Consider the following 25,579-nt stretch of genomic DNA (forward strand, 5'->3'; position numbering starts at 1 on the left):
TCCTAGGTATTGGGCTTGACCCAGCATGTAAGACCTGTATAGTCAGATATACACCTGTCCAGATGCATGTTTACTTTACAGGCATTTTATTCAAGTATTATTTTTTGCTACAATATGGGGTATAAGATGATTTTTTTGGGGGGTGGGTGGGGTGGGTGGAGAAGAAGAAGTAACTTTTGTTGTCTTAAGCTCTGCCCCTGAAGACATTGGCTGTAGAGGGATTAATTTAAATTATCATCAAAGTAAAAGTTAATTGATGGTTAATAAAACTTATCTGCAGGCAGAGAGCATTTTGATGCCAAGCCTATAGAAGGTCCTGTAGCTGGGGCATAGGCTGGGTGAAGGCAGGAGTGTATGTTTGACCTGCTGCTTGCAGGTTCCCCAGAAAGCATGGCCAGGGCTGGCCCGTCGCTGGAGCAGTGGGAGTGCTGATGGCGAACCAGTCCCCTAAACAGGACGCAAGAACACAAAGTTAAATTAAGCCTAGTTACTGTGCTGAAAATCGTTACTGTCTCTGCCGTGGAGGCAGACACATTCAGACGTACCCTGAGCTATCTTTTTTCCCATCTGTGAAGTCTCCTGGGTTTTTTCCTGTTTCACAGATGATTTCTCAGATTGATTGCACTGTTCTGCATTATAAAGAATATCCAATTAAAAGAGATAAAATGTGACTTGTGGTATTTGAAATGCAGCAGTTGACATTCAGGCAGCACATTAAGATGTGGGGGAAAAAAACCCCAATTCTCTGCTTTTAAATCTACCTACACTCAGAATATATCTGCATGGCTAGTGCTTCACTTCGTTCTTTGGCCAATAATAAGCATCTGGGACTTGGCGTGGTGCTTTGTTTCATGGGACGTTGCAGTTTGCCCTGATGTTTGTATTGCATATCACTGCTGTGTGTGCAGTTACATTTTACTATATGTGTATGGGCAAAAGCCTCAAAATCAATGCAGAAAGTTTTTAATGAGAATGCTCTTGATTTTGAAAATCAGAGTGATAGCTAATTGTTAAGAAAGAAAACAATTTTGAACACAGTACTTAACATAAATGAAAGTAAGTTTTAAATCATCTCAGTGCTCTATTTTTGGCTAGTAAATGCTGTGCATATATAGTAAAATGAATAAGATGAGTTACCGCATAGTTTCCAAATCAGTAAGTGCCACTTAAGATGACAGATCCAATCTTCCAATTTTTTTTGAGAAATAGATATTGCCTTAAAGAAAGAAGTATTGACAGGATATTATTTATTGTGACGGAAACTGTGATATGAATCTATTATTTTTTTTGTATGAACCTGTTTCTAGTGCGAGTGTATTCCAGTTGCTTATAGAGGTGGTGAGTAAAAAGCCAGAATATCCAATCCACATAAATTCTAATATTCTTGCAATTTTTTTCCCTTTCAATCTCTTTTGAGCACTTTCTGAAGTCACTTTTCAAAATAATGCTTAAAATATTTGTGTCAGAATTTGCTTCTGGACGGTTGAAATATTTCATCTTGGTTGGACTTCTTGTTTTTACTGCATTTTGTTTTCTTATTTGACATGTTTTGCTTTCTGGTTTTAATTTTTATGTTTTGAATTATTTCTTATTATTTGTATGTTACAGTAACATTAATTGATGATTGGTATTACAGATGGTATTTCAGTAATTGAAATTATAATTTTGTTTTTGTTTGCTCAGAGGCAACAGGTTTTCTAATTGATAATTTGTATTCTATTGGATAACTTGTATCCTATTTGATATGTTAGGCTGCATTTTTTTCAAAGTGTCAAGTCATTACAAAATAAAAAGCCAGGATATCCCAGTCAAGATAAGGTTAGATTTCTTTTCTAAACAAAATTTTTGACAGCAGCTTTTGATTTTGGGACAAGCTTTTTCCTAACAAACTGACAATTTTTTTGATAGAGAAACATTCTACTGAAAATGTTTTATCAGCCTCAGTTTTTGATTTCTATTGTGTCTGTCAGGTTTCAGGACAAGGTGTTCTCACTTCTATTTTAATACTGCATCAAGCAAAGGAACTTTTCAAAAAAAGTTTTTATTCAAATTACTCTTCAGAATTCATGTGGTTCTAATACTATTAAAAGTCCAGTTGTAACAACAATGTAAATCAAAGTAGATACTAAAACAAACAACAAAAAAAAGAGAAGTAATAAACACACACACATAAAAAATGCAGGCAACCCCAGTAAGAAAACTGTCAGCTGGGATGGTGACAAAAAAATCTGATTGCAGCTTGCTGGGCAAACTGAAGAGGGACATAAACACAATTCTTAGGCATTTATCCCAGCATACATGCACTATAGTTTTCTTTTTGCAGAGAGGAACTAAATAAGGAATTGTTAGACAGAAATAAAAATGTAATACTTATAAATTAATCAAATTTAGGCATCTTGGGGAAGAAAGTTCCATTATACTCACCTGCGTTCTTATGACTTGTGTAGGCAGCATCTTGTGTTTGACACCATGGCCCTGCAACATGCTCATGACAATGACAGATAAGTCAACAGTAGCCAAAAAGAGCTTTGTATTCACTTAGCTAAGCTTTTCTCTTCACTCATGCCTAAGGAAGGCAAGTGGTTTTTCAGACTGTCACATAGACCATTAAAACAAGATTATTATGACTCTCTTTAAGATATGTTCGTGACTTCAGGTGGTTATCTTGCATCTCTGTGAGCATTACGGAGTTTTCCAGCCATGCTAAATAATCACTGTTGAATGCTAGCATGTTGTAATAAACCACCTTCAGGGCTATAAAAAAGACCCTTTGATGGTAGACCAAAAGTAAGCATGATCTTTTTATTCATTAGGACTTTGACAGACTTAACACTGGCTCTCGATGCAGTTATACCACAGGTAATGTAGCCACTTTTGTAGGGGAGAATAAGCTGTTCTGGCCTAAAGCATGTTTGCTAGTGTAAAACTGTTAATTTCTAAATTTATGCAGATAAAGCTGCATAAACCTAGTGTGTACACAAGCCCCCTCATGGAGTCCTGGTTCTAGTTCAGACATGCCTTTGATCACAGTTCAAAATGAAGATCCTAATAACATCACCAGTGACTAGCAGGCAGAGTATGCTGCTACTCTCTTCCCATTGAAGGAGAGTAATTGGGAAAAAAAATAATAAATGCAGTGACAAGTAATACACATTTGTGAAGATTTGTTGATACAAAAGGGTGTACAGTGATGCTCTTGCAGTAGTGATAAACATAAGACCTAGAAAGCAACTGAAGTGGAAGAAGATGAAACCTACAAATGCAAGAAATAATGCAGTATTTTTTCCTGCAGCCTTCACTTGATGCAAGGGCCTGGAGCAGGTAGGTTAGGAGGGAGATCTCTGATTGACCGGAAAATTGCCTGAAGAGTTGGCAAATGCAAGAGGGAGCTAGAGCCTGTCTAAAAGTGTATTGGGGCAGATGAAATAACAAGGGAAAGAACAAAACCACAAACATCATTGTACTACTGTAAATCCTTGTTGAAGGCACAACCTGAACATCATGGGCGTTTCTGGTGCTAGTTCTTCAAACTTTCCTAATGTGCATTTCAGGTCTTAATTTCTTGAAAAAGCAAAGGAACAAGAGAAGGAGTGATCAGGGATGCTGGGAGGTATACAAAAGCTTATTGGTGAGGAACAACAGTGTAAACCAGGTATCCTAGGCTTGGGAATAGAAACAACAGAGAGGTGATACGATAGAGCTCTTGTAGTATCATGAATGGAATAGAGAGGTAAAGGGAGTGGTCATTCATGATCTTTTTCAATACAAAATTTTGTGGATGACATGTTTCAGACAAAGAAACAGCTATTCCTTCACAGGCTGTAAATTTAAGATCTGTGGTTTCTCTCTATGGAAAATTATATATGCTAAAAAAAAAGTAAATTCAGAAGCCAACTGAACAAAGTTTTTGATAGAAAATGGCAAAAAAAGTAACAGTTTCTGAAACTACTATGGGCCTTGAAAATCCTGTCATCCCTCCAATATTTGGGAGAGACTCGGGGGGAAGGTCATGCAGAGCCTCAACAAACTGAAAACATGTAATTTGTCAAGATGCAGTGTTAGTCGTTCTCTCCAGCCAGTCAAATTCCAGGGAAGGTCTGATACTACTAGCTTTTCTGTTCGCTTCTTTAAAGATTTACGGTTGTGAGGTGTTTTTACATCTGATGTAGTTAGAAATGTTTCAACATTTTCAAAGCTGTATTTTGAAGCATAATCTGGGCTTACATACAATTCATGAAATCACTTGTTTCCAGGGGCAAGGGACTTGATGCTGTATTAGAGTTGTGATATTTAAGCTTCTGGAAAATGATTTAATCTAATGTGGGAATCCTAATGTTATTGTGACATTTTTCCCGAAGGCACAGAGAAAGATAACCATGCTTTTCTGGATGTATTTGTTATCTAAGTAGGGCACACTAGGTGGGGAAAAAGGGAACCTCCTTTAGACTGTGCTTTCAGGTATGTGTACAGAGGGCAGCTGGTGAATTTTTCTCTCAAGCTCATTCATTTCCACCTAGGACTCAGAGCAAGCAGAAGAGTCCATGATGGCATCAAACACAGGTGTCTCTTCCGACTCTCAGATGAAACTGGGTTTGCATGAAAAAACTTTTCTGTTGCTTGCCCTTTCTGAGCTGCCCCTTACCAAGGCTAGCTTGAAAATGTGAAAAAGCTGAAGCTGTCTACAGAGCATCATTGACTTTAACAGGAAATGTGGCAGTTTGCACAAGGTGAGGAAAGGGTGCTTAGCTTTTTAATGTGAACTTCCCTGGGTGTAAAAGTTGAAAGGAACTAAATATGTCATTTGCCTATTTATATACTGCACCTTAAAGCCTCATTTTCTACTCTCTGCCCATGCTTGCAAAGTGCTTTCTTATGAGCTTGCTTATCTGTGCCTCGATGACTGCAGGCTTTCTAGAGCTGTTTTACTTTTTGTGGCCCTACATCACACTGCATCTGAGATTTTCCTCCTCACTTCTTGGTCTGTGCTCCCCTGCACTTGCTCTGCTCTGAGAAAGTCATTGAAGAAGAGGTCTACCTTGATCTGCTCCTAAGGCCTCTGCATAAGGCTTAAAAAGAATAGAAGAGCCACATAAAAAAAGAGAGCAATTGCTGCAGTAATTTGTCTCCAACATGAGCACTGACGTTCTGATGATACTAAACCGAAAGGACTTACTGCCCCTGCCAGCAGCAGTCTGTTATCGCAGAGATGATCTACAAAGCAGGTCAGGGCACTTGAAGCTAATTGACCATTGTTAGTTAATGGAGTGTTTATACAGCTTTGTAATTCTGCATTGCATTATTATTGCTTATTCATGTTCATATTATCTCTGGCTAGAGACAGAAACATCAGGAAGGAACCTATAAATATATGCCTGTATCCCAAAGTGGTACAGGGTGGAATGTAACTAGGGCTGACCCAAACCTGACAGTTGCTACAGGGGGGTGCCTCCCCAGGTGGAGAGTGTCTCAGTCCCAGCACAATATAATTTGGGTACAGTTTGCTGACCCCATTTCTGATGCTAAAGCCATCTCCACCAGTACCAGAGTTGCTGTGCTATGCTCAGTTGAATAGTGCAGGCGTGCTGGATGAGATCCACTGAGTACAAGTGTTGCTCTGTACAGAGATGCGTGGTGCACAACACCTGCTAACCAGGACTAAGACATGACCAAAGCAGATGCCCCATCAGATGCCTTAGCAGAGTGACTTCTGAGTAGTGCAGGATGTCGTTCAGTACTGTAGCATCTCATGAGCCAACAAAACAAATACCACCATCACATAAAACTGCATGCAGGCACACTATAGTGTTTTCTATTTTTGGTAATTTCTGTCTTCTTTTTCTTCTTTATGTTTGATTTTATTGCTTCCTGACTTGGAAGTATTTTAATACTCCAGTTTTAATGTTCTCATATGCAAGTTTTATCTGGAGCATTATAAATTCTTTAGTGTCATAAGCATACTACCACTTTATAAGAGGCAAAATATGCTCAATGTAAAAGAAATGTGGCTTTGGAAAAAATTGTAATAAAAAGACATAGCTGGGAGCAAAAAATAGTTAGCCAGAAGCAGTATAGAAGCTGTTCTTCCCTGCTGGCAAACTGCATAGCTGAGATGCCTTGGTAGGAAGGGAATTAAGGTATTTCTCCTACATAAACCTGCAAGCTCAAACAGAAGCATCAGAGGAGAACAGAAGGGCAGCAAGATGAGCAGCTCCTCATGGAGACAAGAAGCTTGTATGAGAAAAAAAGATAGAAATATAGATAAGGAAGAGAAAGACACATGAAAATTTGAAAATACAGAGACTTTTGCTGCATGCAGGCATGGGGTGAGAGAGCTGAGTGACACATATAATACATGAAGGCTCAAATCTAATTCAGCATCAAAACACAAAATTTCTACTTCCCACTCTTAAGTACTTGGTTTGCAACCCGCCAAGTGCAGATGACAGAGCCCTGTCCAAAAGCCAGTCCTGCAAAGTGAACAGTCAGCTGTGTCTACTGGCCAATGTTTAAGTCTTTAACTTGCATTTGCGCCGCAGCCCTCAGTTGAAATGGTACTTGTGATCCATTATATTAAGCCAGAGGGAGCGGTGCGAGAAATTCCTGGGGTTTTGTAGCACCTAATACTGCCTGTCAGAGCATGCCAGTGTGCTTGTACCCAGCTATTGAGGCTAGAAGCTCACCTAAAAATGACCATGCTGCAGGGACAGGTACGGTCAAAGGCCATGTAACCAAGTGTGCAACAGCACTGGCATTTTGGTGTCAGCAACTATATGGCCAAGACTGAAGGCAGGAGAAAAACTCCGCCAAATGTAGTTAATTGAAGACCCAGCCAGCAACATACTGCTGGAGAACTTGTCTTTTTTTCTAGATGTCTTGTGTGGGTATTGTCACACTGCAAAAAAAAATTGGTGTCAACGTTAACAGCTACCCTTCAGAGGTCTCTGTGCTGTTTTCTCACATCTCTGACCCACAAACCCCAGGGTTCAGCAGCAGTGTGGGTTATTTGCAGGAAGAATAGGGGGGGTTTACTCTAGATTCTGCTTAGTGTCAATAGTTCACTAGGTTTTCATTTCCCATAAGGTATATGTGTTATTTCCAATAGCTTTTCTACTTCTGATTCCACCTCCTTTTCTCTTTGTTCTTGTGCACGTTATCTGGGGATGTATTCTCAACTGCTAATATCTCTTTTCAAAGGGCTTTCACATACAACAGCAAGGTAATACTGCAGCTTGCTGCAATATTACTATCTTATGATTTTGCAGACTTCTAGTTTAGGAAAAGAAATACATGTAGAAAATAAAGTTCTGGTCTCTCTCTGGAAAAATCAGAAGTGATAACTAAAAAGGATACTTCCGTCTTTATCCTGTGCCTGGTTCTCATGAAAATAATGGAAATTCACTCTCCTAGTCAAGAGAATGTCTTATATGAAGGAAATAACTGCAGTGCCAAGGAAAGTGGAGTGAAGAACTCCCAATCATATTGAATATATTGGTGATACACCTCTGGTGTAAACAGTGGTAGTTTTGAAGCACTTTTAGGCTATAAATATGTCTAAAGATTAACCTGTAAAATTTTCAGTAAAGCTGGCACATTCTTCCTCTTGTAGTTTGGTGTTACAATTTCATAGTGCTTTTGCTTAGTGGAAGAAATAAAAGGTTGCATGTAACCAGAGTCAAGTTGTTGATTGAACATAATTTTGGATGTGATCAAGCTGCAAATTTTGCAGTTCTTGGGAATAATGATCTGGCTGCAGTATCCTTAATTTTGATCTCTGAAAATAAGTGCTGCAGAAATAGTTTAGGAAGCTGAGTCACAGCTTCACAAGAGCGTATAGAATTTTCAGAATGCGAAAAAGCAATTTACTTGAACCTCAGAGAAATGTAGCAGTCAGTCTATGTTTGGAGCCCGTTCCTAAAATAGATCACTCATTTCATGACCAGTACATGAAACAGTTGTGGTTAATTTTTTAATGCCTTAGGGATATTTGCACAATATTTTGAGTATCACAAGTTTCTAGTGACTGCACAAGAAGTGAAAAGCTCATTTTACAGCTGGGGCTTAGCTTCTCACTGTTTGAAGTCCCTTATGGCTACACTATATGGCTAACATGGTCAAAGAAATGTGTTGTCCAGGCATAACTCGTCATTCTGCTCATGGGGATTACTATGCTGCCTTTCTCAAGAATAAGGTGGCTGGGACTTGCTGTCTGTGCTAGAGAAAGTGTGATGTCTACAGTCTTTAGAAACAGCTGACAAATACATTAGCCCTGTAACTGGGAGGTATTGTGAGCAGTTGCTGCAGGAGAGCCCTTGTGCCTTTACGCTTCCTGCAGGAGATCAGCTCTGGCAAAGTGCAGTGAAGTCAGGTAGCAAGTATACAGCTTTAAAATGGCTTTATGCATTCAAAATCAAAGAGCAATTTGCCCAAACTTTCCTTATGTGTGCAATCCCACTGTTTTCACAATTCACCCATATAAGTGGCAGCTCTTTTCCCCTTGGTAGTATATTATGGATCAAAGTATATTAAGATTTCAGAGATTCAAAACCTCTCCAGTGACCTGGTGGTTTGCATACATTGACTTTCAGTGGAACTGGAAGAGCAGTCGTTAAGGCATTCTTGGACATTTCAGTGAGGGATGCCTTTCACAAAAATGAGCAATCTAATCAATGATGTCTAACGATTTTGAGTGACTGCAACTTACAATGTGCTTGCAATATCCACATTTCTGGGTTTTAGGATCTGCTTTTCCACCTGCTTTTTAATTTGTTTTTTTAAAAGATAGGTTGCTGATAAAAGCAGTAAGAGTCACAATTAAATTAAGTGTAAAATTTAAGTGTATCATAGTATTATCATTCAGCTTTGCAGCCTGAAAGAGATTGTCTAAAGGTTTTCACCACAGTATGCTAAAGGTGATTCAACTGAAGCTGCAGCAATTGCATCTATGTGAATGTAAGGAAGTCAGAAGCAGCTTTAGTTACTGTAAGATAGTATTTCTTTCTAAGACTGTACAATAGACACATAAGAAATTTCAGCTTTGCATTTCTCTTTGGAAAAGTAAGGCTTGTTTTTCATCACAATTTCTATTTAAAAATTAGCTATGTGACAAATTTGCAAGTGTTTGGTGTGAAAGATTATTTCCAGTGTTGTAAGTAATGTTTCACAGGACTGGTAAAAGTGGAATCTTTTTCAAGCTTAAGATCATGTTATTGTGGCTTGCAGCCTTACTGTTTTCCTCAAAACAGACGTTTATTTTTTCTTTAAAAGGTAGTTACCATGTGAAGTGGTAACATTCTAACACTTCTAACACTTGTGAATGCTCAAAACAAAGAAAATATTATTGCCAAGTCTTAGTCTGTCAATCAGAAAACTGTCATTTAATAGATTCTGTGGTAGTTACCTCATTAATAGTGTCCTGTGTGAGCTCTTGGGTTTTTTGAAGGAGTGGAAGATAATTCTTCCTGCAGGCCACTAATGCAGTAAACCATGACTATGTATTAATTTAAATATCTATTGGTGTAGCTGACTCTGATGTCTGCAGCACAGCAGCAAAGATGTTCACATTTTTCGTTTTCATAGAAAATTAATGTTTTTATAGTTTTCTTTTTTTTTTTTTTTTTCTTTCCCCAAGAACACTGTTACAACCCCATTTTAAACCATTTTATATTTTAGTTATTCTGTGCTGGTCTCTTCTATCTAATAGTACTAATTCTTATTCCTGTCAGGTGTAAGTTTATCTATTCATGGGGCTGAAAAGCGTGCACAAATCTGTCAGAGAAGAACTGCAGCAAGCTACCCAGTGTCACAGCGTCCACCTGTGGTTGGGCATCGTTCACTCCCACAAGTCAGAGGGTCAATAAAAATGGAAGTTTCATCTTCTGGATCTAGTATTTCAGCAGGCACTGGTGGAAAAACAAAACCCCATCAGCCAGGTAACAGATTGCTTTGACACCTTCTTTAATTCCATTTCTTGTATGATGTGCCGTGATGTTGTGAAGCTGGTATTAACAGCATCAGATCATGCTTGCATGGAGATCAATCTATTGATTGTCAGAGCTATCAATTGGTGTTTCGTCTATGTTTGGTATGTTTTTGTCAATTATAGATTATAGGGAGTAACAACAGATGGGGCAGCTGAAAGTGGGAAATAAGAATGTAAGTTTAATCATAAAAAAAAGCATACAACATGTAGTGGTATCCAAAATTTTAATGTAGAGAGAGCTTTGGGTTATTTTTTTAATATTGTTCCCCTTATATATGTTTTATTTTGCTAAGTCCTGAGCTAATGGCAATGCTCTAGAGGCTACAGGCATCTCCCATGGAACTCTGTAACTGACATTAACATTGGATGTGAACAAAGGCATGATCCAGAGTGTATATCAAAGTCTTGCTGCTGGAATGCAAACAAAAACTCTAGATCTGAAGGAGATTTTACAACATATATTAACTGGTTAACAAAATGAAACTTTTTAAAAGAAAGCCAGAATCTCCTGGGAACCATCAAGTTCTAATTGACATCATGAGTTCATTCCTTGTTATGTTAATTGCCAGAGCTATTTTAGAAGTATCTTTTGTTATAACAGGGGAGTACATTTGTGGTGGCCATGTTCAGTCATTCTTCACAGGGAAAACTAAACTCCAGATTTCTTTCCTGAGTAGAGCAAATTACGGCTGCCCATAAAGTCAGTTTTGTAGCTTCTGTGTTGAAGGGTGTCAATAATCTTCCAGTGTAGCTGCCCAGGAAAGGGCATGATGCACCCTGTTTGCAGCTAGCTGGGTGCCACGGGGCACAGTCTATTTATGTGAGACAGACAGTTCTGCCTGCAAGCCCTCAGCATGTTTCCATTACCTTGTAGATCTAGTAAATGGCTTAATTTTTGTAAAGTTAAAAACTGAGATTAATTACTGTGGGTTGCTATGCAGGTCTACTGCCATGAGTTTCAGGCACCCATACTATTTAGTTACCACAATCTTTGACAACATAGATTAATTAAGGATTTATAGTGACTCATAACCATATGCTTTGTCTATTTCATTTCCACTGTTTGTCCATCTATTTTTTCTGTTTCTATGTTTCTTCTTTGAAATACAAAAAAATTACTATTACAGAAATGTTTTTGTTGTTAAAGATATATAATCATGACCACAGCATGTTAAAAGATTGACAAAAAAACCCTGCATTACAGTTGGCAGAAAAAATATCTTGAACGTGCACAATAACTATACTCATTTTGAGCTTCTATGCATTCTACATCTGTGTGTTGATAGATATGGCCTGTGGTTTAATACTAAATAATGTATAAGCTGGCTTATGATTGAGAAAAAGATCTTTTTAGGTAGACATCAGAGGTTTCCTAAAATGGAGCTCATTAGTGAGCATCATTTGGATGATGATCCTCTGAGGAATTAAGCTTTCAGCACAGTAATATGAGATTAGTTTTGTCTATCATATTCTACTCTTTAGACAATAAGGGCATCTGTGACCTACAGAGAACACGCTTGGCAGCTTGGTTCAAGCAGGCGTTTAATATTATGAGCTTCACTGAAGTTCACAGGAGTTAATAGTACCCAGAGCCTTAAAGGCTGCAGATTTTTATAAATATGTCACATGACAGGAGTCTTCTCTTAACCAACTTAACAGTGTCATTGTTTCATCTAGAATGAAATAATGTTTTTGTGATTTGGAACTCACTTTTTAATTCTATATAAGAACACAAAGTTTGTTTCTATGTCCAGGTTAAATTACAACCATTTGATCTGGTACAGCCTAAGAAAGATTATAGTCAGGCAGCAATAGTAATAAATAGCAATCCTAAAAAATGTACTTATTTAAACCTAAAATCATATGTTATTCTTTCTTACTCAGCCACAAATTAACAGTAGTAGATTCATAAATAATTAGCCTAATACACTAGTTGAGCAATGGCATTACCTTATCTAAGACATTATAAACATTTTAAATAGTTTGGTGTTTTAGAGAGAAAATGTTCTGATGTATATTAATTAGGTAACAGATCTTACACCACCATTCTCCAAGTTATCCTCCTGCTATTACATACAGTAAATTCCTCAGGGTTTTGCTCAGTCTAATTTTAAATAGTTCATACAATTTGGGGTCTTCCTTCTACTGGAGTGCTGTTATCACAATCAAGTATGTCTCAGAGTAGTATACATTATATTCAGTCTGAAATTTCCTTTGTCCAGTTAACAAATATTCCAAACATGGAGACAGTCTAGCATAATAGGTTGTGCACAAAGGTATTTTGAGGACTTAAAATGGCATTTCTAATTCTTAACAATGAGAGGCTAGAACTACAGAAAGACAAGATTCTTGATAAAATGACACTTATGAATGAGTTGTTTGGGGTTATTTTACCTCTAACATCAGACTGCTGTTTTCTGCATGTCAATTTGTTTCTCTTGGCCACTTTTCTTCTTTCTAGAATGACAGCTTTTATTATTTATCATGGATTCTTTCTAATTAACAACTGTTTCTTTTGACTCAAGTTCATAGGTAGCTATATGCTAAGGAGGAGGAACTATAGATACTGTTCCATGTTACAGCACTCCTTTTATGGCTTGCTTCCCTGCCAGTTTTGTTTGTAGCTGGTAAGAAGCTTGAGACTAATGACTTCTACTGTTACCCTGGGTGTTAGAGTGGCTAGCAAGCAGTAAGTCGTCTGTAGGCTTATAAAAAAAAAAAAACTTACAAGAAGTTGTCTTGTGCAATCTTGCAAAGAAGTACTGCTCACCCACAAGCAGAACCACAACTTCCGAGCTCTTATTTTAAGCAGATCAGAACGTATCAAATAACAATCAAAACACAGAGGAAAATGGAGAAATTTTTGCAATGGAAAAAAATGTCTATTAAAGGCGAAGACTCCTGATGCCTTTGCAGGCACACCTGTGTGAGGGAAGTTCCTCTTAGAAAGGAGAAAAGCCAAGACAGGTGAAGCAATCAGATGGTGAATTTAGATGCAGTGATATTAAGGCAAATACACATTGCTTCCAGAATCCAGGAGGGACAGTATTTTTAGCTTTGAGAAACCTCCAGTTATGTGAGCAGTTGTGGTATATTGTGGCTAATGGAGTATAAGGCTACTGAAGTAAAGATTTCAAGTGCCTGGGGCAAACCTTTGGCTGCTGTAGATTGTTTCAACTCTCCTGAAGATGATTTATGATTGATGCATCTGTGTTGCACACAGGAGGCTTATTTTGAAAGCAATAACAATCAGCATTCAGGTTGTCTGTAAGAGCTGGAGAACCACGCACCGAACAAGCTTTGGGGGGATTAAACTGTCATCCCAGTCCGTTCCCTCAATGTCAGGATTAGGAAATATGGGGACAAAAAAAAAAATGCTTGCGTCACTTCTGACAGCGTTGCACCTTCGCTATGGAATAAGCAGGCCTTTACGTTCTGGGTTTCTGCCTGCTCTTTCTGTTGATACTCTGTTTCAAATCAGGATAGTGTTACCTTACTTCTTCCTGTTGGTGACGATTTTCTTTATTCTCAGACTCTGCAGAGCTTGTCAAACTTGCTTTCTCTAGGAGTCATTAAATTTCCTGGGTATGGAAAAATTGCCTAAATAAATAAGTCTAAGCAGCACTAAAATGAATTTTTTTATTGTGTGAAACTCTGGAACCTTCTTAGGTCTTCTATACTTGCAATGCTTGCTAAAATTTGTTACCTGTTTTGTAGTAACAGGGATTCAAAGATTCCTCAGCAAGGTTTTTTTTCTCTATGCTTCCTGTAAAGGCCTCTGGTTAAACTTTAATACATTTTGAGGTTTATATAGAAGTGTATATATAATAATGTAGATACTCATTTATATCACTTGTACAAATTAGTTCTGCAGGCAATCTACATCTCCAGCAAGAAGGGTTGTCTTTGAAGTAATTGATTTCCAGAATTCAGTAAATATGTAAATTATGTGTTTCCTTCACTCCAGGAAACACCTAAAAATATTGTAGACATTTCTGCTTTCAGAGTTTACTGTTCAAAAAGATCTCCTTCAAACGCAAAGAACAGTACATTTTGGAATGGAGATTCCTTGCTACCTGAAAGATATAGGTCTGTCCATAATATCTGGAAGAACTTGATGTTCAGTGGCAAGGAAACACCTGCTGAAAGGACTGGTTTCTGGCATTACAGTGGAAGTCTAGCAGGGTCATTGGAATTCAGTGAGAATCTTTTTTTGGAAGTCTCTTCACTTTTTATGACAAACAGTACCTTATAGATATGTACAAATGCTGAAGGAAAATGTGTTTGACTTAGGCATTCTTTTGTACAGTTTTGGATCCTCTTTTTTATTGCTCATCAAACTGCAACTTTTTCTTTTTCTTTTTTTTTTTTTTTTATGCCTGTAGTTATTGGGTATGAAAATGAGAAAGAGCTAGTGGTGTTGGCCAACAGAACAACTGACTTAGGAGGCAGGGAAAAATGCATGGCTCTTGAAACTGTGGCAATCAAAATTAAAGGAAAAAAGTAAATCATGTTTAATGAGCTTAGTCACAACGTAATGAACTTTGAATCAAGGAAGCTGGAACTGAGTCCTTCAAAAATGACCATTTACTGTGCCAAAGATATCCTTTTCTCATCACAAAATGTGCACATACTGGTCAGCATTCACATTTGGTTGCGAATGGTCCTTAAAAGATCTGTGTTAGATGTGATTTGTTGGTTAAATCACATTTTCTCTTTGCTGACTGGCAGGACTTGTGGCAGACATGTCTTTCAGATTAAAAGAATAAAACCCTGTAAATAATTCTGCCAGAAAGCTCTGTCATGCAAATATTTCTTGGCAGCAAACACATGCATGGTGTGGGAATGGCTAATGTAAACTCACCTGAAAATTTAAATTCACACTGAGAATAGTGTGCTGTTATCTTACTTGTCTAACATTATTAGAGGAACAATCTTTTTCAATATACCTTCTGCTATGTGTATGTAGAACTTCCTCACATATGGAACAAAGCATGGAAAAAGCAAGCCAATATAAAAAAAAAAATTAATATTCCCTTCATTAAGCTAATTTTCATATTAAAAAAATATGCTTACAAGAAATGTCCCTATGCAGAAGGAACGTTGATGTCAAAGAAAATAGCCTGCATGCTTAACTTTTCTCTTTATCTATAGCCTATGTTCAATACAATGCAAGTTTGATGCACCAAACAAAATTTCTCCCAAATCTGTCCCTCAAACATGAGTTGGAAATACCTCCCTGCTGAACACAGAGACAGTGCATTCTCCTGACTGTTGGTGCTCTGGAGCCTCTGCAAAGCTCCTAAGGAGAACAGTTTGTCTCAATTACAATGAGGACTTTTTGTCACTGGACTGAGTGACAAGTGTCACATTGTGATTATGAAGTATTTTGAACTTACGAGCTGAACTAGCTAGCAGATGATGCAGAGCCTGAGTTCTATCACATTGCTTAATCATTCAGCCCATTTCATTCTTCACATCACTTTTCTAGGGCAAAAGCCACTTCTTTGAAAATTCCTGTTCCTAAGCTAAAGCCTCCTAAAATGTTCATTCTAGCAGTTCGGAGAACAGTTTTGCAAACAGCATGTGGAAAAATAGAAATAAAAAAATTAGAGGATAAATCACTGTTGTTCAATGTTAACTATCTTATTTAATTTAAAAATATTTTAATTGCGTCCCTCTATCAATTTGTGCTACAGGTGACACACAGAAGTACTGAACCTGCCTAGACCTGTCCACGCTTTTAATAAGGGCCTTCAAAAATAATATTAATAATTTTAAAAGGTGACTTTGAGGGCGTTCTACTTCTCTGAGGAGTATATATTTATAAATCAATCTCTTTTCAAAGCCTTATTTTTTTTCCCTTCCTGCTTTGATCAGTCTCCTGTTTGCTGTTGTAATATGGTCTTCCATTCACTCTTGCAATCAATTATGAATGGTTACTTTAAAATCAGTACAGCTCACCCTCAGATTTTGGCTCTCCTAGCTGTTAGTTTATAACACGTAGTCATCTCATAAAGACTGCAAAATGTCACTCTCTGTGGATGTTCTTGATCAGTCCACCCTCAGAGAGTTTCCTCTCAAAGGGAAACTTGTCCAATGCAGGAACAGGCAGCCAGATGTGGCTCAGCACCAAGCAGGGAATATTGCTGATCCTAAAGCAAAGTTATAATGTCCTGAGACCAGTGTAGCATAATTGTCTTAAAATAATTAGAGAAAATTCTTGACTGCTCAAGCTTACGCTGAAGAAAATAGACAATATATATAAAATCTGGCAATGTTTCTGAGAAAATGATGACCTATTTTGTTTTTAAAATAGCTTATGATTCAAGAAGCCATGAGAGACACTGAATAATCAGTTATTAAGTTCCTTATGTTCCTGTAATGCTTGACTGAAAAATGAGGCTTTCTCTTAGCTCTGTAGTTCTTCCTTAAAGGGGGCTTAGTATTATATAAGCCTCTGTTTCTAATGTGAAATAAGTTTCATATATTCCAAGGAAATATTCTTGCAGGTAGACTATCAAATGATGGAACAAACTAGCTTCTGCTTTGGCAGAGATGCTTTTAAGATCAGAAAAGGGATTTGACTGTAATAGGGCTGCATGGTGCTACAAATTTCCACAAAAGGTTTTGTTCCATTCCAAAAGATAGCAAGACCTCTTTCCTAACACCAAGCCTGTTGGTTCATTCTGAGATAATTTGTTTTAGATAAGCATCCTATGTGAACATCCCAAAACTAGTCCATGCATTTTAATGGCAAAGTGCTCTTATTTCTCCTTAGTGGGTTTTGGTAATTACAGTAGGTTGCAGGGCTTTGTAAGAAAGGCCAACTGTACCAGTACGAGGGACAGGATTCCTGCTGCTTGTGAGGTACTCTCAAAGATGAATAAAAATTCTCTCATTCTTCAGCTCCAGTTTGTACCTAAATGATGATATTTATTATAATCTCTCCCTAATTAGGTCTCCACACAGTCAGACAGGTAGGCTAGAACCATATCCTCTACCTATGATAGAGTGGGATTCACTGTTTCATGTTTAGCTTCTGTATGGGAAGCATATTTCGTGAGGTCAGCATGATAGCTCTTGTCTGAGACTAAAATAAGAAAAGCTTTGAGGTGATAGTGAATTTCTGGGCTTCATGGCCTTTGCCTGGCTGTTGGGACTTACTATGACACTGTGACTGAGGAGCAGACCTGCTAGCCCATGAAGGCTGGAAACAAGGTAAGTAAAAAGGAGGAGGGAGGAATGGGATGGCTACCTGTTAGCTCACAAGTGACAGTGAGTATAAAATGAACGGATTTGTAGAAAGGGCATTGATAGCCATGAATCGGTTATCATCTAGATGAAACCTTCCACTCCAGAAACCTCTAAATTTCTGCAAGCTGGAAGGGACAGACTGGGGACAGACTGGATGCATTTGCCCTGTTTGTATTCCCTTTGCCTAATCATTTGCTGTCAAAATAGAATCCTGTGCTGGATAGACCTCTGTTCTGCTATCCTGTCTTTAGGTTAATCATTTTCACATTCCTATGTTATGTTCATTCCTCAGTGGTCTCAGGACAGCTGAAGTTCCCAAAATGGTTTACCTGCTGGTACTTTCTGCAGGAATGAATTACCAGGATGTGTTTAGACTGTGAAGGAAGTGGTAGGCTATGGTATAACATCAGTCTATAATTGGTTGTTACAATAAAATCCACCTGGAAGATAAATCTAGTTGTCTTGATTCTCCGTGTTATAGTGAAATAAATCTTTGGCGCCCTGAAGTTATCTGCTAGGTCATGCCACTTATCCCTGTGCAGCCAGCTTTTCTGCTTGTCTCTTCAGTAAACTGCTGACTTGAGTCCTAGGCAAGCTTTTTGCAATAAACAGTTTATTCAGCAAATGTTGTCTTCATCTGCTCTTTATGAATTGCCTGCTAACAACTCTGATATTGTTAAAGGTAGATGGTAACTAAGGGATTTATCATTCACAAGTAGTTAGATTTTTTCAAACATGGGCAAATGTTCGAACATATATGGTAGTGATCTTTGATAGCTATGCTTTTATATGTGCACTCACAGTGTAAGAGGAAAGAGGTAGAACGAAAAGGCAATCATTCCTACTGTTATTTTGATATAAATAAGAGTAATAAGAAATGGACTGAATTGTTCAGTCTGTTTAGATTTCAGACTTCTTTCTAGATTCTCATTTGCAACACATAACTGTGCAAACATGTCTCTGCTTAGTTACATACTGTGGCTTTGTGCCATTTTCAGATTGTCTCCTGTGGATTCTTATCCCAGGCATTGTGGCACTTGAAAAGGATCATTTTGTGCCCAATAGGAAAGCACACAATTTGGTGCTCTGTCCCTTTGTATTATCGGTGAAGTGCTTCTAGGCAGTAATTCCAAAGTCTTGTTGTGCAACATTGTCCCTCTACTGATTGTGTAAGGATCTACACAGGGGCCACGTAGAGCCAGGTAGTTGGAAATATTAGGCATAGGAAGGTGTGACATGTTATGCTTGGGGTTTCTGTGTGGACATTTGGGTCCTTTCAACTCTCAGAACATTGAGGCATCCCCTGAACATATATGGGAAACAAAGAAAGAGGTTGTGCGCTTTTGCACAGTCGTCGAGTGGTTTGGGTGCTTGTCCATGTGGGTAATGTAGCTTGTCATTTCACCTCAGCTGTTGTCCCATTTGAAATTGCTGCTTAATAGGTGCCTCCCTATTGATGATAAGAGCACAGTGTTGGTGGGTTTGACAGTCCCATGCCCACAGTCCATTCTGGGCAGTGACTGAATTAGAATGCAAGAATGGAGGGCTAGCAGGACCCTGTCCCCATAGTCTAGTGTTCAGGCTATTTCGGCAGTAGAGGAGATTTTTAAGGTATGGCTTTGCACCAAGGGCTATCCGTTCATTTTGTCTGTGGTCATCTGTGGAAAAGGCATACACTGCCTGAGAGAGAAAGAGATAAAGAACAAAAATGCTGAATGTAGGACTCCCGACTTCTCTGTAATTAATTGGCTGAGTGGACTTCTTTATGTGTGATGCCAGCCAGGGTTTAATGGATGAGAGGAGAGAGTGGACATTATGCCTTCAAAATACCTTAGTCTGATAAGTTAGTACTATTCGGTGTTTAGAAAACTTCCCTTCACTACTGCTGCTTCTGGAAGATAAGAAAAAAGTTTGTATTAACATGATTAAACACATGTCATGCCTTACAGTGTATTGCAATACAAAGGGAAACTATTTTTAAATTGCCTTTATAAATAATTCCAGTGTTGTTATCACCATACCCTTGACATGACCATGCACAGGTATAGCTATGGCATAGGTTCTTCATGCTAAACAGAATGATTTGGGTTTTGAATTTCTCCCCCCACCCCAACATTCATTGGACTTTCTTAGGAAAATGAAGTAGCCCTATGTCTTAATTCCAATGATTTTCAAAACTAACAAGGCATTTTTCTACTTTTACACACAGCTTTTGATTCTTGGACACTAACATGCAGACACATTATTTTATCCATAAACAGTGAGAAAGCTATTAAGATAAATGGTGTTTTTTGCATAGTGGAAGATTTGATTAGCTATGCTGAATAGTGACAGAGTATACACTTTTTTTTTAAGGTAATTGGTAATCCAATTAAGAGTATCAAGAGTTATATCCAAGTTCTTACATATTTATAGACATATATGGCAAACTACCAGGTCAGAGGTTTTTCAAAGGTCTGCAAATATTTCCACAGGGTACCCAATCTTTTCAGTCTTGGAAGCACATTGTGTATTAATGCTGTTATGATGGAGTGTTTTGAATTAGATCAGAAGTCTCTAAAGGCCTCTTTTTCAAGAGGCATGTATTACCTATTATTTATGATTCTTCCGAAATTGAATGTGCTTTGTAGATAGATGGGGATAAATCCCATGACCTATACAGATAAAAGTAAGTATGTCAAATCAGGGAAAATGGGGGCCTTTAAGATACTCCCAGTTTGTCACTACAAGTATGTATGGGCTGGCACTGCCATACCATGCGGAAACTACCGCAAGTGTGGCAGAGAGCTGGTCTTACCCTGGTATGTTGCACTGTCTTAAATATACAGATATGTCAGCAAGTTCTCAGAAACAGAGAATTAAACAGATGACTTTTCCTGTCTTTATCCCCACTGCCATATTCAAAAAGAACCCCAAAATGGAAACAAGCATCAAAATGAAAGAAAAAGGCAACTCATCACCACCCTACACACACCCCCGCACCTCTTGTAGAAACCTGAAATTGTGTTGAAGCTGTGAGGTAGAGGAAGTTTAGTGCTACTGGTAAGGAGCATGGACAGAAGAAAGCTTCTGGGTAATGGTCTTGTTCCAGAAAGGAGTCAGATGCTGAGCTGATGGGCTAAAAGAGTTGCAGGTTGAAAACAGAACCTTTTTCTTCTGTGCAGAGAAGGGGTAGCTCGAGGCAGGACGTAGGATAAGTTTCTGCATCATGTGCTGAGAAGATACTTGTGAAAGAAGACATGCAGCCTTTCCCCTGACTTAAGTGAAACTTTTGGTGGGGAACCGTGCAGGTCTGAGGGAGCTGCCCTCTTGCATGGGCAGCCACCTTACTGGTGTGCAGTGGCTCCGCTGGGAGTGAGGCCTAGTGAGTGACTACAGTTCATGCGGGGAGCAAGGGCTGCAGGAGAGTGGTGGGCATGACTCACCAGTGTAACTGGCCTATGCACTGGTGGCTTGCAGATCATCAGTGTTTACCTGATCTCCCAAAAGACCTTTTAACATTTCCAGAGACAATTGTTCTTAAATGCTTGTGGGGAGGGAAAAAAATAGATCTTGAAAAATGCTGATATTGCATATTTTCATGTTTGTACAAGAGGAAAACAAACACTGAAAGACAGAGTTATCTTTCATGACGCAAAACTACGTGGACTCAGTCTGTACTTTCAGGAACTATCTTAGCTGTACATAGAGAGGACAAATCCTTCCACCTGGACAAAAATAGTTGTAAGGAAACTAAAAAAAAAATATCTTTTTTTTTTCTCTTTTTTATTTCCATTGAGGAAAGCAATATCTACGCTGAAGATAGTCAAGAGGAACCAATGTTTTATGTTTCGTATGAAGCTGATCAAATGATCCTGCTGATACTAAATTTTTTACTTTTGTAATTACAGACCCACGAAGTGACCACATATTTTAAACATACCTAGTATTTCCTTGACCTACAGCTCTATTTCTTTATTAATCTGTTTCTTCTCTTTGTTATGTGATAGTTTGTCTTATCAACAATACTTCCCTAGTGTGGAACTGCACTACTATACACACCAGTTTTAAGAGCAACATCAAGAAATTTCATAATTTTAATATATGGAAACATATCTAATATAATCACTGCAGTAAGAATGATGCACAGAGTAACACTCTGGCATACAGTAGAGAAAAATGCTTAGGCAGAAAGAATATTACAATATTAGTTGGCGAGGAACAAAATAGAATATGATATAGGATTTTTTTACAGAAAACAATCTGAGATTCTCTCTGACCAATGTAGCAAAAGCAGCTCTCCTTTAAAGACTCGTTATGAGACACATCAGCCTTCCACCTGATACATAATTAGCTAACTCTGAGCCACTGCTTTGAGGCCAGCTTTATCTTGCTGGGAAGGCATGTATATTTGCATATATTCTATGACTTGGAGAACAGCTTCTTTTTTTTCTGATGCAATAATTGAACCAATATGTTTTTCATGCATTGAAGTGTGTTATCCAGTGCAGTTATGGGATAGGTACTGGGGAGACCCACTATGGTGTACATTTTTTTTCATTCCTGTCACAGAAATGGGAAATGCCAGAACTGAGATCAGTAAAGCTATGGATTTCACATGTATAGGTAACACCTTAAACAATTTCCATTTGAAACTGTGCTTTTGCAGTAGATGACCTGCCAAACACTCAAAGTGAGAAGCCACTAGAAAAATGCATCTGCAGGGGTGATCTTTTCCCCATGTTGAACTGGGTTTGCCTCCAGTGAAAAGGGCATCATGTGCAGCAGCTTGCTTTAACGAAGAGGCTCTGGTGAGAAGGAGCAACTTCTCTGTAGAAACGACAGGCAGTACTTAATGTAGCAAAACAAGACTGCTCATATTGGAATTGTATTTGCTCTTGCTAAATATTGTCCTGCTAGAGGTAGATGGCCCTGTGATAGGAGCATCTACCCACATGGTGTACTAGTTATTTGCTAGTCATATTTAATGTCCATGCTGAACTGCAACCATTGTGAAAATACATGTTTGCTGCCAAAATTATTTAAAAAAAAAAAAAGAAATTGGATCACTATTCTGATAGAAGTTGTTAGCTAGATGCCTTTCCAGAAAGATCCTTTGAAGCTGTAAATTTTTATCTTAGAAACTTCTAGAACCGTAGACAAAAATTTGTGTTCACTTGCTGAGTTAATTGCAAATCAGGGACAGCAAAGAAAAGGGGCTATGATTTCAGAAAGCAACCGAGTCAAGTATTTCTATTCTGACCAATGAGCAGAACCTTCTGACCCACAAGCAGAACCTAAGTGGTAAAACGCTTCAAGAAGCACTGGCTATCTCAGCAAATCATAAAGATCAGCTCTGTTCTCACATGTCCATTCAAAGATATGGAGTAAATATGAGCCATTTATTGTGCATTGAGATCAAGCAGCACTTATTCCTCAGCTTAATTTTATATTCTTTATTTTGGTGCCGAATACCAAAACCGTGCTTACTTTACTGTGCACCCAAGTGCTCATACTCAATTTCAGAACACAATATGAGGGTATCCATCTACAAATATGATCTGCATATCACAGTGCATGTATAAAAAAGTGTACAGGCTTTCAAAATCTGGCTCCAGGCGTTTACTGTGGAAAAAAATAGACTTTTGCTTGTAAAATTAATGTCTAAAAAGCTGATTGTGATAATTGGCTAGATACTAGATACATGTAACAAGGCCTCATCGAGCAATAAATCTGAGTATGTTCTTAATTCTAAGCAGATGCAAAACCTCTCTCACTGCAGTAAAATGCAAAATGACCTTGTTTAACATTAGTACCATATAAAATACTTTGCTATGTAATTTGCTTCTCTGATACATGTTATAATTTCAATATATAGAAGTATGTTAAAATCCTGGTTTAGAATAAGCCATCTTGTTCAGCCTCTAAAAATGAAATGCCTTTTTAAAATATCTTTTTTTCCCCTAACCTAATTAGCAGAGATCCTTCAAAACAAAGGGAAAAGGATGCTATTTCATGCACTACTTTATGCATCAATGAGTAAATCAGAGTTAACGCCATGAGCTAATATAAACTATGACTTGAGTTGAGCTAAAACATCTCAGTTCAGAAGAATCCCAGACAGATCGTTTAATAAAATTGCGTAACATTTGATAATCCTAATATTTACCTCACTTTTATTTGTGTTTGTTTATTTCTCATGTTTCTATGGAAAGAGGGTCTTTCCTTCCCAGCCTCCCAGGCATTATTGCTTGGTGTTTACTCAGTGGGATGTGTCACTATATAAATCAGCAGCTGCTGAAGTAAGAAGGAAATGCTAAAGCTAGTGATCCCTCAGCAGCAACAGTGGCACAGTTTGTGATATTGGGGATCTGTGCTACAATAAAGAAAATTAATCTCTTTGGGATGCGGGAGAGAACACTGCGGCATTGTCTGATGTGGTGTATGATGCGAGACATACCCACAATCTGAAGAGCTAGGATGAAATCTCTGTCTGCTAACAGATCAGCAATCACCAATTTGGCTAGTCCGTAACTCACCACAGAGGGACGGTTTCTCTCAGCTAAGGAAATGCAGTACTCCCTCCTGTGAAGTGGGTGCTGAGGGAGAGGAAGGAAAGTAGAAGCAAATGTGCTGTGGTTTCCATTCTGCTCATTGACACCACGAAGATCATGGGTGAAGAAAGTGTTCCTACAACCACTTATGTAAAAGCTATGTTGTTGGCAGATGCATTTATTTTCCTCCGTGTGTTGGTGAAGGCAAGTTGATTAGCCATGTATTGTATCACAAGTGGTTGGTAGAAGAATATGTCTACAATTTTAAGTGAAATCAGACTGGATGATGTTGTTGATCTGATTTTGGGCAGTGAGGTCAGATATTAAGGCTACTGTGAATCAGAGAAGCATATAGGACTGTCATTTGTGTGGATTGTTGGAAGCTCCCCATTCTTCAGGTAAGTCAAATACAGGAGAAGGGATTCGAATGCAGCAAAACTTGCCTTGGCTTCATAGCTGTACAGCAGTCAGGTTTAGGCCGGACATTTTCTGACAGTATTTTTCATAAATTAAAAAATGGCTTTGAAATTGAATGTGTACATTCTTAAACAGTTTCATTTTATGAACAGGTCTGTGGTTAGACAGTCCATCAGGTACCAACGCTTTGGGACCACTGTTGCTGGCTGCCTATCACGTCCTTTCTCCCTGGCCCAATTAGTTCAGATCTGTTGGAGATGCTGCAGGGATCCTACCTTCATGTGTTCTGAGGAGCAGTGATTTGGGTTTAAGAAGGATGGAGGGTATGGGGGAAGAGAGTGTGTTTTATGTTTGTCTATATTGTCATTATTTTGTGCTAACTATGGTTGAAATGAAGAAGAGAAGCTAGTGGATTTGAGGATGCAAATATGTAATGGTATATGTTAAAAGTGATAGCTAAGTATTTAACAAGAAACTGAATGACACTACATTAAAGCTGCTTAACAATTATTGTCCATTGCATACTTCTCTACCTCCACCCTATTGTTTATATGTCTTTTCCAGCAGATGCAGTATTTTTCCTTGATCCCTAGAATTCTCTTCTGGGGCAAATCCTAGCCTCCCACCTCTGAGGCCATCTGCAGATTTCCCTAGGCTGTTATTATACGAATAATCAGCTGTCTTACTTAAGAAATTCTCTTTGTTCTACATCATTAAATGCTGACTCCTGCTGCTGCTATGACAGATCACTTTACAGGAACCTACAAGGGGAGCTGTCTCTGATGTTAACAGTGAGTCTTTGCTGTGGAACAAAAGAACATGCTGGGGCATGCAGGAGATGGTTTGAACTTACACTTTAACAGTGGGAAATAAAAAAGGCTGAAGCTGGCATATGTATACCCATTTTGAGACCTGTATTTCCAGAAAGTGAAGAAGGGTCTTTAAAATAGGGTTGAGTAATTTTGTGCCATCAAGGCAGTTGTGCGATGATCACTTGGCAAGGGGAGGGGAAAGATACAGTGGGCTAGGAGCAAATTCAAAACAAGACCAGCTTGTTATAGGAAGGCTGTAAAGGAAAATGTTTCCATCAAAAGCATGAGAGACAGTTTCTAGTAAAGGCACAGTAATAGACTAAATGACCTGAAGGTTTATTCTTCCACCGTGGCCTTTTTGTTCTGAAGTCCTTTCCCAGATACCTCCCTGACTGTTGCAGCTATCTGCTAATCGTGTATTGGTTACTCTCAAGAGCATCATCTCTAACTGATGCCTTTGTGAAAGGTTTTGCTGCCACTCTTTAAAAACCAGCAGCAGCCTTCTTCTTCCCGGGCTGTATCTAAGTACTCTGTAGCCAGCAGCTTAAGCCCTTGTGCCCAGTACCTTTTCCTGTCTAATC

At 38.4% G+C, this 25,579-nt stretch overlaps 1 protein-coding gene across 5 annotated transcripts in view; it reads left to right on the forward strand.

The window, feature by feature from the left end:
• ANO4 (anoctamin 4) overlaps window positions 1-25,579 on the forward strand; it is a 198,143-nt gene that overhangs the window by 50,174 nt on the left and 122,390 nt on the right. For all 5 annotated transcript variants that reach the window (XM_055712557.1, XM_055712554.1, XM_027812375.2 and 2 more), the window contains exon 2: window positions 9,723-9,929. In XM_055712557.1, coding sequence (XP_055568532.1) covers window positions 9,860-9,929 — 70 coding nt within the window. In that variant the 5' untranslated portion in view covers window positions 9,723-9,859. The remainder of the gene's footprint in view (window positions 1-9,722; window positions 9,930-25,579) is intronic.

Source organism: Falco cherrug, chromosome 5 (genome assembly GCF_023634085.1).
Source record: "Falco cherrug isolate bFalChe1 chromosome 5, bFalChe1.pri, whole genome shotgun sequence".
Classification (NCBI taxonomy): domain Eukaryota; kingdom Metazoa; phylum Chordata; class Aves; order Falconiformes; family Falconidae; genus Falco; species Falco cherrug.